This window comes from Cucurbitaria berberidis (assembly GCF_010015615.1).
Source record: "Cucurbitaria berberidis CBS 394.84 unplaced genomic scaffold K460scaffold_6, whole genome shotgun sequence".
Classification (NCBI taxonomy): domain Eukaryota; kingdom Fungi; phylum Ascomycota; class Dothideomycetes; order Pleosporales; family Cucurbitariaceae; genus Cucurbitaria; species Cucurbitaria berberidis.
In genome coordinates this window covers 1,791,963-1,810,475 of record NW_024468940.1, presented here as the reverse complement: position 1 = coordinate 1,810,475, position 18,513 = coordinate 1,791,963, and the positions used below count along the sequence as shown (strand labels likewise).

The following is an 18,513-nucleotide window of genomic DNA, read 5'->3' as shown; positions in this document are numbered from 1 at the left end:
ACAGTCCAGGCCGAGGTTATACGCCCACACGAATCACCATCACGGGCAGCCGATCCTATGCATCTGATAAGATAAGACCTAATTACTCCCCATGTTGTAGATTTACGCTCTAGACCCACAGCCACCGCAGCGTTGCTATGTTCTCGATCGCATGCGACTGCCTGGGAGTCAAGCTCTGCTGAAGTCTTCTCTAGTTGTAAACATCGCCGTCACAGTGGATGCTTCTGGCCTCTTAGTTTCCTCCCGCCAATGTCCAAGTACACGTCCGCGCGCAAATAGCGAAGGAAGTGGAACCACGATCCAATATGGGAAAAACAATACGATCGGCTTGATCGGCGCCAACCTCACAACTGAGGTGAGACGCAGCGGGGTCCTCATTGAGTGTCAAACATGCAGGCTATAACACCTGCAACGGTCCCACCAAATACCCTGAAGCTCTGCAGGCTGGCTTGGATGGATATGTCTACATCCGAACCTGCGCAAAACCCGGTTCCTAGTTGTTCTCGTATCGGGGAAGCGGTAAGCCGTGCTGATTTCAGTGACTCCCGGCTATTCTTGTTCGTATCTCAAACGCACGTCCACTGCACAAGCCTGTATTTCCTATGCACCTATTCTACGTATTTATCTACGAGCAATGTACCCACACAATCTTGCCTGGAAGAGAATACTGCCCTCTAACCTGTGATGTAGATGCAAATGCGATATGAAGGGTATGAATCAAAGAGCACCAAGTAGTCTATTAAACGTCACCCTACAGTTCTCGAGTAATTCTTAGCTGATACAGGCTTGAGGGGACCAAACAAGGCAAGCCACTAAGCCTGGGGAAGATCGAACATGCAAGTGGCTATCTGTATGGCTTGATCACAATGTTCAAGGCCTTGTGCCTAGCGGAGCCACTCTTCCAGAAACCTTCCGCATTAGGGCAATGCACTCGTATCGATCGGAAAACAAAGCGCCCACTGTGCAAGCGAAGGAATAATCTGCGGAGATTCGTACCGATCGACGTAGAGGAAGCCGTCTGAGTAGCATTACCCCATCGTAGGTGTATTCCTGCCACGGCTAGCAGACATACTATAAGGAGCCTGGTGACGAAGCCATTAGCAAATTTGCACATAGCTATGGGGAGGGCTTTGTGTCTCACCAAGACCTTCTTTGCATTGCAGATACGCCATGCCAAGTTACGCACATTCCCGTCTGCCTGTACGACTTCAGGGGCGAATTCGATACCGAACCTGGAAGCATTAGTTGACCATGTTGCATTGATAGGGGTCGGGACGGGATGGTCTACGTACATCTGATGTACAGCGAAGATCACTCGCTTAGAGAACTTGCCGTCTCTTTCCACTAGGCTTCCAAATGATTCCTCGGACGACTAGGCACGAAATTAGTGCATATCTCACCACCTTGTGAGATGGGTCTTACCGAGGGCGCAATCTCAGGGTCGCGATCAAAGCAATTTTGGATAATAGGAAGCAGCGTTTGTTCAACAGCGCGATGAATAGTGCCATTGGCGTCTACTTCCACATCCTCTTCGTCGAACCTTGGAATGCGGATCTCGAAGGCTTGGGAGAGCGCCATGACATGATGTTTGCCACCATGGTGGTATCGGAATTCGAACACACCTGTAGTCCACCACAGCTTGTCTCCGTGGAACTCGACCTCACCAGTGTAGCAGTCGGACTCCTCATCATTGTCGCCGCTGGCGGGTAGAAGTTTGTCAGAAACCAGTATACCTTCTTCGGCTCGAGTGGAGTCATAGACGCCTTGGTTAGTTGCTACCCATCGTCCATTGGAGCTGATGCCAGTCCCTTTCCGAGATTGGTTATCGGTCACCATGTACAGACCAATCCAATCCTTCTTGCTGTGGTTGAGTGGTGCTTGCCAGCGGACCTTGATGGGTGCACCATACTCGAGAGTGAGTGTCTTAAACTCGCTTGTGCGCGCTGCCGGGGTTCTTGCCAATTCGCCCTCGCGACCGCCGCTCTTCTGATACTCCACTGTTGGTGGAGAGAGGGTGCCCTCGATGCTTAGTTTGTATTGTTTGGGATCAAGACCAGCAAGATCTTGGGGAAGACGCGTGATGGAGATGCGTGTTGGGTATGACTTGAACAAAGCTGTCGTGTCCTTTACAAACGTGTCCACACCGGCAGCCAATTTTGGTTTTGCGTTGTCCAGAAGCTCTTCAATAAACTCAACAGTCGAATTGAGGTAGTCATCGGCTGCTGATTGCCAGTTGCGGACTGGGCTGGGTAGCGCTTGACGTAGTGTCTTACTCACACCGGACAGCTCGCGGAGTCTCTGGCCATAAAGCTGAATCATATGCGGCTTCTCTACGAACTGAAGGAAGACCAGGTTGAGGATGTGTGCTGTCGCTGCCAAGTAGAATATCGGTGCATTCCAGGTGATGAGAGCCATACCCCAGACTCCAGCCAGACCGAGCACGCGCTCGGGGTTGTTCAAAAAGCGGTAGATGCCCGAGTACGTGAGATTCCTCGACGGAGGATCGAAGAAGAAGTCCCCACAGAACCACCCAAATTCGCCAAGGGACTCGTAGATACTGCTTGCGATCCAAAGTTGTAACGCAATCATACCAACGCCAAGGACGTGCCTCAAAAGGGTGAGTCCGTAGAACCAGTCCGGGGGGAGGGCGTACATCTTATAAGCCGCCGCCACGAGACTAGCGTGGCACATGGTCGTGCTCAAATGGTATAGATACTTCCATTGACGCCAGGCTTCTTCCTTGCTGTCTCCGTACTTGATGAAATGACGAGTCCAGTTCTTCTTTTTTGACTGCCGATCTAGAATATAACCAAGACCTAATGCATACCAAAGTCGCCACACGAACGCGTTGATAAACAGCAAGGTTCGCACCAACCAAGTGTTGGGGGTCAGTGTCGCCAAGCAGAACATATAGAAGGATAGAAGAACTACCGTTACATCGATTGAGCGATGAAAGTCCGTGTTTTGGGGTCCTACAATATGGTGCATTGGGGCAGGTTGTACAATTGAGTCGTATGTTGATCGCGTATCGGCAAAAGCAGTATCAGATTGACCGGTATCTGGGCGGTCCTCTTGGGTGAGGCCTTCGGAATTTTGGCGCGTTCGGCGAGGTGGTGGTGGGTTATAGATTTTTGAGATATGGGGATTTTCCACGAGAGTAAGGAAGGCAAATTGTGCTGCATGGGCGATGATGGATATAAACAAGACCTTGTAGCTCGCCATCATCAAGGCAATGCCATAGTAGCCGGCATATCCTACTGAATACATGGGACTATAATGATAGGTACCAAGTTAGTATATATCTCGCCTGTTTCATATAAAAGCATAACTTACTGCGGCGCCATCTCAAAGACGCCATCAAAGGTAAGGCGTTGATCGATGAGGTAGAAGAAGTCTCCCCAGTACCACGCATAGTCCTTGACTACTCGGTGTGCATCTAGTTTGACCCACAAGTTGAAGAGGAAAAGAATGATACCGGTCGTCCACCTCAGTGCCCACAGCAACCAACTCTCTGGGGGACGGTTGAAGCAGGCAATGGCGAACAAGCAGTACGATACAAAGTCACACATCAGGATCAGGTCTACCACGCGCCTGAAGACGAGCCACGTGTTGTACTCGAGTGGAGCTTCTTCGAACTTGTAGTCCGTAGGGATCTTTGTCTCCATTTCTCGCTCGAGGAGCTTATATATGGCCGGATGTGGGTTCTTGCCAGATTCTGGCTTCTCGAAGATGTGCGAGTTCTTTGCCCAGAGCACAAGACGGTTGTGTTTGGACTGGGCATCGAGCAGCCAGCCGATACCTGCGTTATAGGCGGCGCGCCAAAATAGAAAGATGACTGCGAATACGGGTATGCGGGCGCTTTTGGGCAGTATGTAGAGGGTAAATATCAAGCCAGCGAGCACGGCGAGGACTGCTATGTCGGATAAGTTCTTGGGTTGCGAAGGCGAAAGCAGTTGCGAGACCATATCGTGGGTCTGCGGCACGATGAAGACTGTTGTGGTGCGTCAATCCCCAAAGTAATACCGGTGATAAGCAGCTTAGGTCAACGTACCTGTACCATCCGGGGTTCTGCCATATGTACGTTTGTCCTTGTCCTTGTCATCTTTGTGGTCTCTGTCTTCTTGTTCATTCAGCTCCAGCACCTTTTGTTTTGCATCGTCTGACTTGTTGAGATGCAATGGTTTGGCGGATGGGCGCTCTCGTAGCTGGCTACTGTCGGCTTTCGAGCCAACGCCAACATCAGTCATCGTGGGCGCAATCGAGACGCAACGTGTTTGTGAAAAATAGAGGAGGGGCTCGTAGGCAGATATTTAACGACGGCTAAGGCGCGTGCGTGTCGGGCGCTATGCAGGTGTGCCTATATGCTATGCCAGAATGGTATGGACCGTGGGGACTTCTAGCGCGAGCCCGTCTGCTGGCCTTGTGTCGCCTCGGATTCGAATGAAACAACCAGAAGCTTGGTTGATACGAATTCTCCAGATATGCGAAGAGTGTTGAACTCCAGCAAGCGTGTTGATGTTGAACGTGGTGGTAAAGACAGTAGTCGTCGGTTCTTCCGGCAGCTGCTTGGGATGTCAAATGACGGCAAAATGTGGGGCTCTGACGGGTTCGCCTAATCGAGCAGCGACGACCCGAACACCCAAAGGCACGAGGTAGAATGAGTACAACTCTGTTACTAAAGTGACATATTGTTGTCTAGTGGAACAAATCCAGGCGCTATATATACATATACTGTGTTCCTAAATCGGTATACAATGAATACCTCTGAGAAGTATGTTTCAGTCTCGTCCCGTTCGTACAGCCAATGCACGCTGTCAACTAAAGGACTTTTTGATATAGCAAAACGCTCCAAATGATGGCACTGATCATCTAGTCAACCGAGAAAGCGATTGAAACTGGTCAAGCTGCGTCTGCGGGTAGCATGTTGTCCCTCTTCGACTTGACGCTCCAGCCTTACTATAGTCAGAGCGAATTCGTCCTGCCTCTTTCCAACACCCCACTTCTTGTATCTTTGTTTGGGCTTTGATGAGGCGTCGTATTGCACCATGTATGACAACGAGAATCTGCGAGATGCGGTCGTGGTTGAAGTGACAGTTGTCGGATTATCTGGCTGAGGCCTGCATCAGTCACTCGCCGCCTTTGTAAATGCTCCATACCATTGATAGTCGACGATGGCGAGATGCTAAGCTTATCAAGATACTGTTCAGGGAAAGGGTTTGTATGACCAGCAAATGCTAAACAAGGTTCGAACGCTGCAGCCTCCGGGCACAAGGTCGAGTATAGATATTGCGGTTGTGCCGTGTTGGGTGGAACAGGAAGCGCGGCGCCATCATCTTCGGTATATCGGACTAGAGGAGGGGGCCGTTTAATCGCTTTGTCTACTATAGGTTCGATATTGATATCCTCTGGATTGTCCTCTGGGGCAATTTCAGCTGCAAAGAAGGGGTTGTTGCTTCGCATTTGGAACGGAGAGATGGCGGCATCGTCAGTCCAGCCATTCCAACTTGGCTCCGTCGGCTCCGATCCCTCAGCTACCGAGTGATATGTCGAGCTCGAATTCTGTTCGAGTACGGCTGATGATAGGGTTGTCGATGAATTATTTAGAGTCTCGGCGATGTAAATGTTGGCTTTGCAGGCTTGCAAATTATTGAGAAAGGCGAGCTCATCTTGCTCCCGATGCTTAATCTCACGCTCAAGCTCGCGTTTACTCTGCTGTATCTTCTTCCTTTTCTTCTTCGGTAGTGACGGGTTCTTGATCAGCCGTCGTTCGTTTCGAGCTTGCTTTTTGCGTAGCGCATGCAAATAGGTGACGCAATTAGCAAGGCCATTCTCTAATATTTCTTTCTCGGATAGCAGTCTTGCAAGGTCAAAGGGCCAAATGAGAACGTTGCCGCCATGATATAGATTCTGGTTCATGGAGGCGAGAGACGTGCAATAAACACAGGTCGCGGGATTCCAGATGAGTATCACTACAACTCTTGAGAAGGAACAACCAGCAGCAGATGTAAAAAGTCGATAACGCGGTACCCTTGCAAGGAGCAAAGATTAACACGTGAGCCTTCAACAACGTCGCGTTAAGCCAAAGTCTTTGACAAGCCAGGTCTAGAGCTGATGGGAAAGCGGAACGGCCGGCTAGAGTTATGCTCAGTTAGCAAGGGCTTGTTGAACTTTCTGACGGACAAATCGCCTTCTGGGGAAATAATCTGCAGTCCTCAAATTGATGGCGGCGCAAAGCCTACCTCATGATCGAGAGATCTAGTGTGATCTGGATGCGTAAGTCAAGCTTTCTGGTGATTGTACAGTGATAAGAGACTCGTTTTCAGCCAGAGAATAACAAAGCCCACATGAAGGTACTTCAAAGAACGCCTATACGGCAAATGCCTCTTTCGCTGGAGGAGCGGGATGCGCGGGCATTGTTTCTAGCGATCGCTCTAAAGAAAGACAAAGATCCTTCCGCTCGCTTGACACGGCGCAGGTATTCTGTACCGGACCTGGTGGGGGTGAAGTAACTCTCGCCGGCAAGAGACTGAAAATGTACCGATAAACTCGACCCACGCGAAGTAATTGACTGCATAGTATAAGCACTCGGTGCTTTCTGGACTCAAGAAACGATTCATAATATATAAATCTTTATCGAAGTATTCATGGTTTGAAGTATAGTACCATTCCCGTTTCCGAGTGACCCAACAGGGCGGGTCAATGGAGAGTCGCCGTCCTTTGTGATGTAAGGGGTTTGTGAACGACGTTGTATATGCAAGGGCATCCCCACCATAAGCCAAGATTGGCAGCGATAAACAACCACGCTTGCAATGGCGGTGCCATCTTGAGGCGGCTCGTGGGACTGACACTTTATATGAGTGCTCATAGTGTTACTCGTCTTTCTTCTGCCGCTGCTCACCTACCTGCGATAATTAGCAATACTTCCTTGGTCATATTGAGAGCTCAAGCACCTTGGCGAAGGGCCATTGATATGTCTTTTTAGGAACCGCTTTAGGAGAGGGGTAGAGGAGCACCGATGACCTCAATGGTATCTGGTCGATGTAGAGAGCATGTGGGTCGCTAAATAGCTTCTCAAGAATACAAACCAGCGGAACAGCAGACATTCGAATAGTCAAAGTCTTTCCGCTGTATCATTTGTAAGCGGGTTGCGACCACAGTCAGAAAACGTAGCACCAAAGAGAAGGTGCGAAAACTTGTGATCTTCCAGCCGTCGCATTCGTTGTCGAATCCTTAAAGTGCCTCAAGATTTCGTTTGGCACATCCTATTACTAATTACAGAGTGCGAGCCCCGACGCTCGATACAGAACGTAGCATGAGTATCACCACTTGTGCTGTATTCCACGTACTCACGAGCCTTTAGTAATCGCTCAGGTGCACTTAACTCCGACTCGGCGCTAGTGACGCAACAACTCCGTAGGTCAAACCACCCCACAAGGCATCTGCGTTGATCCAGCGCGCATGAGCCAAACGTCGAATGCCACCGCGGCTTGCAATGGCCGCGCTTGTCCGCAGATCAGTATCGCCATGTGCAGCGTGTTCCTGATTGACTGATCCGTCATCTGCGGAATTGAGATGTGGCTTTTCCCTGAACTCTGCTTCCCGAGGTTGCCCCTCATTATAGATGACTACTACGTCACCATTAGGGCACTGCATGGCCATTTTTGCATATGCATTTCGATCTAGCCACTCTGCGCCGCATCTGTGGGATCGATGTGGCATGGTTTTGTGGGTTTTGTGGAATTGATGAGAAACTTCAGCATGGGGCCGCTGCAACCGAGTGAGCAACTTGCCGGTTCGTCGCCAACCGTGAGAAAATAGTTCGACTTGATTTGTTCTACTCCAATAAACCGTACACATTCCAACGCCGCTAGTGTACTAGACCTGATCACTGACGGCAGTATTCTACTTCTGACTGTCTAAACATTTAGCGGACCTACTACTGCGCGAAACAAGCCTCTCGGTACCATCATTACATATCGCCTCTCAGAGTATAAGTATCGCATAATTTCAGGCTACCGATAGCTTAACGAACCAGCTCTTTCAGGGGCAACTAACTGGACAACCGTACCCGATTCGACGCCTTGCGGAACCATGACTACCAAGATCATCGACATCCGTGTCGACACTGCCGAATCTGATATCCTGTCTGATATTAAAAAGGGCCTAAGGCCCAAGGATGGTGGCGAGAAAAGACTACCCACGTTGCTGCTGTACGATGCTCCCGGGTTGCGCCTTTTCGAGCGTATCACCTTTCTCGAAGAATATTATCCGACCAATGCCGAGATTGAGGTGTTGGAGGCCTACGCAGATCAGATTGCACAACGCATTCCGTCGGGATCGATCCTTGTAGAACTTGGGAGCGGGTAGGACTCTGTCCGCACTCATGAAGAGATTGAAAACGAGCCATGTGCTTCGTACGTACTAATACCTCTATAGCAACCTTCGCAAAGTCAACATACTTTTACAGGCCGTTGACCGTCTCGACAAAGCTATTGAGTACTATGCTGTCGATCTGTCATTGCCAGAACTCGAGAGGACATTCTCCGAAATACCTACTGGTGAGTAGAATGTTCTTTTCCATCCCTCAGAATTGGGGGAACGTTGGCGCAGAAAGTATTCGGGCAATCCCATGCTATCTCGTTTTGCAACGCCTCCAGCCACACCAGGCAAATCATAGTGACCCACGTTTCGTTTGCCTGCATGCAAGCCCCGCATGATAGCTCATGACTTCATCTTTTCCATTTTGCCTAACTTTTCTCTTACCATTCGATAGAAGGATACAAGCATGTCAAGTGCTTCGGGTTGTACGGGACCTACGATAACGCTCTTGAGTGGCTAAAATCCCCCGAAATCGAAGCGAAGCCGAAAACGATTCTTTGGCTGGGGTCTAGTCTAGGCAACTTTAAACGTCACGAGGTAGCACCGTTCCTTGCCGGATTTGGAGATGTATTGCGGGCTAGTGACACAATGCTTATCGGTATCGACTCTTGCAAAGAGCCCGAACGGGTCTTTCATGCGTACAACGATCGCGATAACGTAACGCACGAGTTTATCCTCAACGGACTCGAGCACGCAAATGAACTCATGGGCGAAACAGCTTTCAACCTCCAAGATTGGGAGGTAGTTGGTGAGTATGATGAAGAAGCCGGGCGACACCAAGCATTTGTATCGCCGCGGAAGGACGTGGTCGTCGATGGCGTGCCCATCTCGCAGGGTGAGAGGGTGCGGATTGAAGAGAGCTACAAGTATTCTCGCGAAGAAGTAACAAAGCTGTGGGAAGGAGCAAGGCTTGCTGAGAACTCTGTTTGGGCAAATTCGAGGGCCGATTATGGTCAGTTAGACCACCATTCTGATTGTGTCAAGTTTCTTACCAGTCTAGGTCTTCATCTCGTCTCCAAGCCCGTTATATTCTTTCCTACGAAGCCCAAAGAGTATGCTGCGGAGCCTGTGCCGTCATTGTCCGAGTGGAAGGACCTCTGGGCTGCGTGGGATGCCGTCACTAGACAGATGATCCCCGAAGAGGAACTCGTTTCGAAACCCATCAATCTGCGCAACGCATGCATTTTCTACCTGGGTCATATCCCTACCTTCCTTGACATCCACCTCGCTCGTGCGACCGATGGTAAACCTTCGGATCCCGCCTACTTCTGGAGCATGTTCGAGCGCGGCATCGACCCTGATGTTGAAGACCCAACTCAATGTCATGCTCATTCAGAGATTCCTGATGAGTGGCCACCGCTGGCAGACATTCTCAAACATCAGGAGACGGTGCGGGAGAGGACCAGGGCGCTCTACACTCCAGGAGAAGCGGACTTTGACGGCCGGGTATCTAGAGCTCTGTGGCTCGGGTTTGAGCATGAAGCTATGCATCTTGAAACGCTGCTGTACATGTTGGTTCAGAGTGACAGAGTGTTGCCACCTCCTGGTACTACTGTGCCTGACTTTGCGGCCTTGGCCAAACAAGCCGAAACGCTCGCAGTCGACAATGAGTGGTTCACGATTCCTGCATCCGACATCGAAATGGGACTTGACGATTCGGATAGCGACTACACTACCAAGCGCTACTTTGGCTGGGACATTGAGAAGCCTCTACGCTCCGCGCATGTAAAGTCTTTTCGGGCAAAGGCACGCCCAATCACCAACGGAGATTATGCCGCTTACCTTGCAAAGACGGGCAAGTCCGAAATCCCCGCGTCGTGGTGCTCTCAATCTGCGAGCAAGAGGGACAGTGTCGTCACTGGCCATCAGAATGGTGCCAACGGAACAAGTCAAAGCCTTACTGAAGGGAAATACGTGCGGACAGTGTATGGAACAATTCCTCTCAAGCTTGCGAAGGGCTGGCCTGTTGTCGCTTCGTACGATGAGTTGGCAGGCTGCGCTCAGTGGATGGGCGGCCGCATCCCTACCGTGGAAGAAGTGCAAAGTATTTATAAGTATGTTGACGACATGAAGACGCTCGACTTTGAGCAGTCGCTCGGAAACACCATTCCAGCTGTCAATGGGTAGGCCGCCCCGCATAAGAAACAACGACGGGGAAACTAATTGCCACAGTCATCTAATCAACAATGGAGTCGACGAGTCGCCACCATCACACGCTTTGTCGAACGGCAACTTCAGCGCAGCAACTAGTCTCAACCCACACGATCACTTCATCGGCCTTGGAGGTTCGAACGTGGGCTTCAAACACTGGCATCCAGTCTCGGTGGTCGAAAAGGGCGATAAGCTCTGCGGCCAATCTGATCTGGGCGGTGTTTGGGAGTGGACTAGTACTGTGCTGGAGAAGCATGAGGGGTTTCAGCCGATGGAGCTGTACCCAGGCTACACGGGTAAGTCTGCTCGTCTCTTGAGTTAACCCACCATGCTGAAGACGGGCAGCGGACTTTTTTGATGGGAAACACAACATCACACTCGGTGGATCGTGGGCGACGCATCCACGCATTGCGGGGCGCAAGACGTTGTAAGTGAAGGCTAGCAAGCAAGCAAGCAAGCAAGTTTAGCCGAAGAGCTGGTCGCGCTGACACCTGACAGCGTGAATTGGTATCAGCGCAACTACCCGTATGCTTGGGCTGGCGCTCGTATTGTAAGCCATGTGTAGCCTTTCGCTCATGGATCCTGGACGATGACTTGCTCGCTGCGGTGCGACTTGCGATGCCTCCAGTCGTGGCCAGCCACGCAGGCAGCATTCGCGAAACATTGCGGTTGGCTGCGTCTCCTCGCTGCCAAAGCGACACGTCGTCGTCTCAGAAACTACGCGCCTCAACGCGAGAAAGTGCTTTTCTCCCCCCAACTGTCAAATCAAGTACTCTCGCTGGAATTTGGTACTGCATCCCCCTGTCGTTACAGAAAGCGATCTTGTCGTCGTTCTTGTTATTTAGTAAACGCACGGTCGCTCCTTCTTCTCTTTCACAATAATTAGCTAGGTAGCTCCCGTAGTGAAATACGCGCAGGCACCCATCCATCCATCTGCATCGCGCCTCGTCTGCCCCGCCCGCACTTCGGGAACCTTCCCAATCGTGGGTCGTAGAGATCTCCTTCACTGCCGCTATGCGAAATTATTGTCTCAGCCGTTGCGTACTTGACCCACCAGAGCACCTCCGCAATATAATTTCCCCACCCGCGAGCCTGCCCAACGACCGAGCACTTACTCAACCAAACTTGCACGGAAAGAGCACCGGTCCAAACACACAGGCAACATGGTCCACGGGTTACTCTTTAGGTGGGAGGACTCGCAGGCGCTTAGTAAGTACTCGTTTGCATTTGTTTATTGCTTGGGCGCCATGGAGTGCCATCCCAACCACGAGAGCTTTGCTAACCCGCAAAAGAGCACCACTGCGGATTTTGCGAGCGACCCCTTAGCCATCCTGGCGCGCGAGCTTCGTGTTTCGGTACTCATGCTGAACGTAAGTTAAACTCCCTCCCCCAGTCACGTCGGGACAGGTGCTGACTTCGCGCTCAATTAGCATGTCACCGCTTCCATCAGGTTTGCATCTCTGCTGAAGAAGAGAGGAGATGGTTCTGGGCTAACTTAGGTTAGGCCATGTTCATGCGCCTTCGGGGACACACGTGTACCTACTGTCTTTCTATCGACGAGGCACACTACAAGCGCCATAAAGACCTCGCCGACCACCTGTCTAGCATTTACGAGAGTTGTGGCAACGGAGACTGGACAATCATACCTTCTGAAACCGAGGAGCGCGGACGATCTGCAGCGTTCGATTTTGATTCGGCCGACAGCGGAGAAGTGGATCGCAGTCTCACGCCAGAGGAGACACCATCGTCGAAGCGCGAAAAGAAGGATGCGAAGCGATTGGCGAAAGCAGCAAGTAGATCTAGAGTCATCACCCAGGACGACATCAGATATGTCGACTCAGTGCTACACTCGGCCGACGGTGTCACGGGCAGCGACGGCGATGGTCCGCGGAATCCTGAAGAGATCGAGGAGATAGAGCATCATTTGCGATACAATGCACACGTCTACAGCACCCAGCCGAACCGTCGTGAGCTCAAGAGGTTCGCACAGCTGCCGGATGCAGACGTTGATTTCGATGCCGAAATGGAGAGGATACTAGAGACATTCCGCGTCATCGAGCTGATCAAACGCAACACAAAGAACAGAGGTCTTCAAGGCAAGGAGCTTAAGACGTTTCAGACGCTGGTTGATGGGTTCAAAAAGGCCATCGTTGAGGATCTTGTGCTAGTAAAGAAAGACGTGCTCGAGATTAGGATGCGGCGGGCTGGCTATCTTCGATACACTAATAAGACCGCTTATGGTATCGTGGAGGACAGATACTCGGATAAAAATTGGAAGACGGGCGAGAAGTTTACGTCTAGTTCGAGTGACTCCAGTGGTGTCATGTCTCCTGTAGAGGAGAGCGGTGGGCTGCAGAGGTACGTCTTCGCGTTTGTTACACGTTTTGGCATGTGTATCCTTATGAGGGAATACACAAACCACTACCAGGGTAACTGTATCATTTAGAATCATCACGAGGGACTAGAACTCTAACTGACCTTTCTAATAGCAAGCAGCAAGAGAGTCCATTACCCCAACCGCCTCCACCTACTGACAGACCCGATCGAAGACATCTCGAGAGTATCCACAAGCGTATAAATGGCGATGATGGCCTATACGACCCGGTAATTGAGCCTTATCGCGCACCGTTGCTGTCCTTGCTACCAGATCCGACACCATGGAAGAAGCCCGTTTCGCTGAAAGTAGTCGCCACTGAAGCCCCGGAAATCAAATCAGGCGTCATGAACGCCTGGGGAAAGGTGGATGCTCGAGCCCAACATCTTGAAGGATGGCAAACCGTCTCGCATAGCAAGAAGCCCACAGCTATGGTGGTTCAACCCAGCTGGGGTGAGAGGCCGTTTGCAGGCTCATCTAGGGCTCACCATTCTGGTGCTAATCGTACACCCACTGACAGAGCTGAACTATCCTCTTCAACTCAAACCAAAGGCAACGATCGAAGCCCCGAAGCCCGCGCAGTTCGGCCACCGGCAGCTACGGCTGTCACCGGTTCGAACGAGCCTGAGCGATTCCTTGCCCCTGCTAACGAGCCGGTCAATGATCTGACAGACGGACATCCCGTGGTATCTCAGAAGAAGAAGGCGAAGAAAGCACGCGAAGCAAAGCGTAAAGCTAAGAAATCAGTTGTACAAGAAGAAGTCGCGAGCACTCTGGTGGTCCGAGGTGACAGCCTGGACGACACTACAGATGATGTCGATATGATTTCATCAAACGTATCAACGTGGTCAATAGCTGACAGCGAAGATGCGCAAGAGCCCAAGATACCAGGGGTATCAATATCATATGGGGAACAGATTGCCCATAAGCTCCGAACCGTTGAGGTGGTACGTCAGGAAGTATTCGAATCGCAGGCTTTGAAGGCGCTGTCACCTCCGGCATCATGTACAAATCTGGCTATCACCAAACACGGCAAGCATATGCACTGGATCAAGTTCACCCGTAACTTCGTCGTCGATCAGCTTACTAGCCCATTTTTGTCATCATGGTCAGGTTGCTCGCACGGAACCACTTGCGCATTTGAGAGCAACGGTGTCCCCGACTGCCCATTCCACACGCCACGTAAGTGCAAAAGTAATGCTACTAAAGGACAAGTTGACTGACTGAGACTGCAGACTGCAGCTGCGTCGATCCTCTGAAAGATATGTGCTACCTCGTCTATCCCTGCGACGACCTATGCTCCTCCGGTCCCTACAACCGCCTCCGTGGCGAGAAGCTAATGGACATGTACGAGAAGGATAGCAGGACTAAGGGACGTCTCATGCTCGTGGACGAAGATTTGATTTCCTACTTTATGGAAGACCCTTCGTCTCGGGCCCGCAACCGTGACTTAAGCGCTGTGCCCGAGCGTTTGGCGGCCGAGTATATCGGTTGTGCGGACGGATACATACCTGGACCTCTCATGGGGCAAGAGCGCCAATTCGAGCACCTCTGGAACAAGAACAAGGTCATCAAGGAACAAATTTCGCGCAATATGTTGCAGGCCATCCAGCGCCAGAAGTTCGAGCGTCCAGGTGCGGAGTACATGTGCTACTGTCAAGAGAACGTACCGGAGGAGGGACTTGCGACCAAGAACGTAATTACGTGCTCGCACCGCGACTGTGATGTCGTCTACTTTCACAAGTCGTGCGTTAAGAACCTGGGTGTCGATAAGGTCAGCCTCTGGTTTTGCACCTCGTGTGAGAAGAGGATGAAGGTGCTGGCTCACCAGACACTGAGGAACCTCGGCTATACGGATGTTACCGAGGAGGACAGCAATACCAACTTCGATGAGAAGAAGTTTAAAGAGATGCTGAAGATACCAGATAGTGCGATGAGCAAGCTGAAAGAGCGTGTGGGACATACAACAGGCAAATTAGCAGGTTTTGGTATGATGACGTTTGAGGTTGATGAAGGCGGGAGGATGACGACCAAAGCGTCGCAACGCTTTTAGGTTTTCGATGACCGATGTATCATGTATTCGACATGGATGTTATGGAGGCCGAGGACCTTTATCGGGTGACGACTAACATCGACGAGCAACATGTGTTTAGAGGTACGATTCGCATTTCTGTAGCCATATAGAAACACGATTCACATGTCTTCGCTTCTCCACTGCGTTTAAGCAATCTAATATCTGATCGATTACACTTGAATCCACATCATAACCCATATGCTCTAACCCTTCTGTTCCGATTTCGTTGATTTTCATTTAGAAAATAACCAGCTGCCGTTATCTCACGTTCAATCATAATGTCTCAACCCGCAGTTCAGAACTGAGAACCATCGTCTACGCCCTGTCTCAGGCAAGCCTCCGCTAGACGGTGACCCTCCACCGTGGGGTACCAACTGTGCCGGAACTTCATTTTGTACTGCTCCGTTCTTGCGAGGCGGCCTAGGCGTCCTTCTATTGCCGCTCCCTCTGACGATGTCCGTATTTCCAATTTGTGGACCGTGTACATTGTCGCTACCGCCGTTTTCTTTATCACTGTCGTCCCGAATGATGCGTATGGTAGATGGGCGCCTGTCAACATCTATCCCGTGTCGCCTTTCTGTATGCTGTTGTGGACTGCATTCCGTCTCTTTGCTGTCAGATCCGCTATTATCTAGTACTGCGCCTTCACCTCGCCGAATAATACGATGCATCCTTTTTCGTGACTCTTCTATGCCTCTCAAGCGTTTCGATCGAGCTTCGTCTTTGGGAGTAATTGCGGCGTTGCGTTGCGCGTTTTTGGCGACCTTTCCCTGCACGAATACTTCGTGTTCAACGTTGCTTGAAATCTCTCTTCCTGTGTTGCCACCGCCTAGCAAACGCTGGACATCGCCCGTGTCACTTGTGTCGGACAGTTCCTCCGTAGGGGAGACTTTTAGCATATCCCATGCGCTACTGATCTCTATTGCATTACGTCTTTCAACAGTCTTTGCAGCTTCGGCAGGGCTGCGTCGAAAAGTAGCACTGTGAGCCCTGCTACCACTTGAAACTGTACGGCGTGGAGATACCCGTGTCACCGTCCCTATTGCGGTCAGCACCGTCGCGATTGAAGATACACTGGACTTGACCTACCGGAGTGTCGATGTATGCGCGCCTTACCAGCGACACCATCGCGTCGATTACATCTTCCCTTGTCGCTAGAGCCGCCGCTTCGCAGGCCTGGCATCCTCGGGCTGCTTTTTTCTACCACTGTAGAAGAAACACTGCTAACAGAGCACTGGAATCCGATGTCTTTTTCGGTCCGTTCACCCTTTTGTATGGGTTAATAGAAAATGAAGAAACTTGATAAATTGCATCGACACGAACACAAGCATGCGTACGAGAAGGTTAATGTAGAGTGCGTCTTTGTTTACTCGAAAATATTGTTACCACGAGTTTTCTGGTTGGTTGAGGACCAGTACCGGGATCTAGAATCAGTACCAGTGGTTGAGTACCAGTACCGTTCTTATTGCAAACACCGCCGAGGATGGCCAAGACATTTGGGTTAACTTTACATTGATATTGATATAGTCAAGCTAGTTAAATTCTCCCTGTTGTACTTGAGAAAGTATCCTAGGGTCGGAATCCGTCCTGTCTATTGTGGAGCAGCTGCGACTCCATGGAATTTTACATCTGATTTAGCATTAACATCAAGCTTCCTCTGACTACGACGTGCTCTGTAACTGGCGCTTCCAGTAACGCACAAGAGGCTTCCAAAGATTGGTCTTGCCGTCAAAATGGGAGTATGCAACGCCGATCAGCGCCCCAGACAAATGTGCCTTGTATCGTTAGCAAGGAATTAACATAACAACTAATAGAACTTACGGCGTGTCCAAAATTCACGAACGAATACCCTCGTACCACGCCGATAAAGTCGAAGAGCATGATAGCAGGTAAAACGTACTGCGCGTCGAAATGCACAGGCACAAATAGGATACCAAGTCCAGCAGTCGGATACTGCATGCAAAATACGCCAAGCACACCGAAAAGCGCACCGCTTGCGCCTCCACATCTGATGAAGATCTCAGGTATAGCCCGTTTTTGGATTGGTATCAGAGTCGCCCAATGCTGCGCAAATCCGGAAATTACACCTGTCGTGAGGAAAAATGATAGTGTGTGGTATGGACTCCCTTCGAATAAACGTGAATAACCTACTGGTGCCATGAAGTTGTTGAGGAAGTACATGTTGACGAAGAAGTGTAGGGCACCGGAATGCACAAACATTGATGTGAACTGGGTATAATTGACGTTGCGCGCTGGCAGGTGCCATAGTGTATCCCAGAAGCGAGGCACCAGGAAGCTGCTTGCGTGAACAGCGCTATTCGCACCGATGATTCCCACGCTAAGTCTAGATATGGGGTTCAATTGATCCCACCATCCAGTCGCAATCTCAGTTGGCGTCGGTGGGCCACGCCTTGGTGTGCTCCACTGGGGTGCCTGGAGCCATCCTGCAGACCTCTTGGACTTGAGTTCTTCTTTTGCTTCCAGATAAGCGAGACCGACATAGATGCCACCGGATACTGCGAGAGCCCAAATCGCTGGACGCAAATAGCGAACTTTGACCTTGGGGAACTCGTCGAAGATTGGCTCGGGCTCGGGTTGGTACTCTCCACTGTTGGCTGCGAAGAGAACCTGCTCTTCTTCTTTCGTTCTTTGACTTTGTGCCTCTTGCTGTGATGGCTGTGGCCGATAAGGTCTTGGCGATCTTTGTGGGTGGTTATGCTGAGTGCGCGTTTGATATTGGGTTCTGAGTTGACTGAGAGCCGGACGCAAAGCACTCACGGGGGCTCGGGAAACGGAGCATGCTAGGCGCAATGATGACCCACCGATCCTAAACACAGACATGAGATGCAGAAATCAAGCGTGTAACGTGGTTGAGATGGGGTGTAATGACGCGAGGAATCCAATTCGCGTGGCCCGGGACGCTAATGGTGGGCCCGTGCGCGTAGTCATCAAATCTCCTGAGCTCTGCTTCGTTCATCCACCATCTTCGCGCAACTAGGGTAGCAACTACTGATATCGCTTGCGTTTAGTATAGTTGAAGGTAGCGTGGTTTAATTCTTATTCTTTTGCTTCGGGCTTGCAGGCATGTTTATTCGACAACGGCGAACCACGGTGAATCTCAACCGTGGGTACTACCCTACTAAGCGGTCGATAACGCTCGTCTTTATCTTCCACGGTTGTCACTTTTCCATGTTAGAAGGTCCACTGAATGGATTGTACCCGATTTTCAAGGTGTAGCTCTAGAGTGGAGACATACTCCGAAAAACCTCCCACGGCAATCATCTGGCTTTGCACTGTTAGACAGGCTCCGGCGGCGGATGAACAAGATAACATTTTACCATAACCTTGACGGCCGGGTTCCCCCCACGATGCTGATTAAATATGCCCGGACTGGCCCATACTACATGAAGTGACGTGCTTAGCCTATAGGGTGCTCACCTGACTTCCACTGCCAGCGCGTGGATAGTCCCTGCCGCTTTTCTATTTATTTTGTTACAGTGTACCTGAAGTTCCGTCTCCTCCGGTTAGTGAGAAA

General features: G+C 50.7%; 5 protein-coding genes across 5 annotated transcripts; 1 reads left to right on the top strand and 4 right to left on the bottom strand.

The window, feature by feature from the left end:
* Window positions 1-571: 571 nt before the first annotated feature.
* K460DRAFT_371279 (phosphatidylethanolamine N-methyltransferas-like protein) lies at window positions 572-4,536 on the bottom strand. Its single transcript, XM_040934320.1, has 6 exons — window positions 4,052-4,536; window positions 3,334-3,991; window positions 1,423-3,271; window positions 1,293-1,372; window positions 1,142-1,232; window positions 572-1,082 (listed from the first exon to the last, which is right to left on the bottom strand). Exons 1-6 carry the CDS (start codon window positions 4,245-4,247, stop codon window positions 1,029-1,031), a joined length of 2,928 nt encoding a protein of 975 aa, XP_040783845.1. The 5' UTR covers window positions 4,248-4,536; the 3' UTR covers window positions 572-1,028.
* Window positions 4,537-4,733: 197 nt separating this feature from the next.
* On the bottom strand, window positions 4,734-6,122 carry K460DRAFT_348164 (uncharacterized protein). Its single transcript, XM_040931373.1, has one exon. It carries the CDS (start codon window positions 5,914-5,916, stop codon window positions 4,963-4,965), a length of 954 nt encoding a protein of 317 aa, XP_040783844.1. The 5' UTR covers window positions 5,917-6,122; the 3' UTR covers window positions 4,734-4,962.
* Window positions 6,123-7,968: 1,846 nt separating this feature from the next.
* K460DRAFT_399093 (uncharacterized protein) lies at window positions 7,969-15,084 on the top strand. Its single transcript, XM_040936223.1, has 11 exons — window positions 7,969-8,363; window positions 8,437-8,558; window positions 8,774-10,502; window positions 10,552-10,826; window positions 10,876-10,957; window positions 11,029-11,055; window positions 11,448-11,739; window positions 11,823-11,900; window positions 12,035-12,888; window positions 13,020-14,086; window positions 14,140-15,084. The coding sequence occupies exons 1-11, from the start codon at window positions 8,092-8,094 to the stop codon at window positions 14,955-14,957; spliced, it is 5,616 nt and encodes a 1,871-aa protein (XP_040783843.1). The 5' UTR covers window positions 7,969-8,091; the 3' UTR covers window positions 14,958-15,084.
* Window positions 15,085-15,102: 18 nt separating this feature from the next.
* Window positions 15,103-16,435, bottom strand: K460DRAFT_201784 (uncharacterized protein). The gene is made up of 3 exons (XM_040927190.1): window positions 16,316-16,435; window positions 16,068-16,245; window positions 15,103-16,017 (listed from the first exon to the last, which is right to left on the bottom strand). The coding sequence occupies exons 2-3, from the start codon at window positions 16,159-16,161 to the stop codon at window positions 15,248-15,250; spliced, it is 864 nt and encodes a 287-aa protein (XP_040783842.1). The 5' UTR covers window positions 16,162-16,245; window positions 16,316-16,435; the 3' UTR covers window positions 15,103-15,247.
* On the bottom strand, window positions 16,347-17,845 carry K460DRAFT_348158 (uncharacterized protein). The gene is made up of 2 exons (XM_040931372.1): window positions 16,800-17,845; window positions 16,347-16,753 (listed from the first exon to the last, which is right to left on the bottom strand). The coding sequence occupies exons 1-2, from the start codon at window positions 17,817-17,819 to the stop codon at window positions 16,640-16,642; spliced, it is 1,134 nt and encodes a 377-aa protein (XP_040783841.1). The 5' UTR covers window positions 17,820-17,845; the 3' UTR covers window positions 16,347-16,639.
* Window positions 17,846-18,513: the final 668 nt, after the last annotated feature.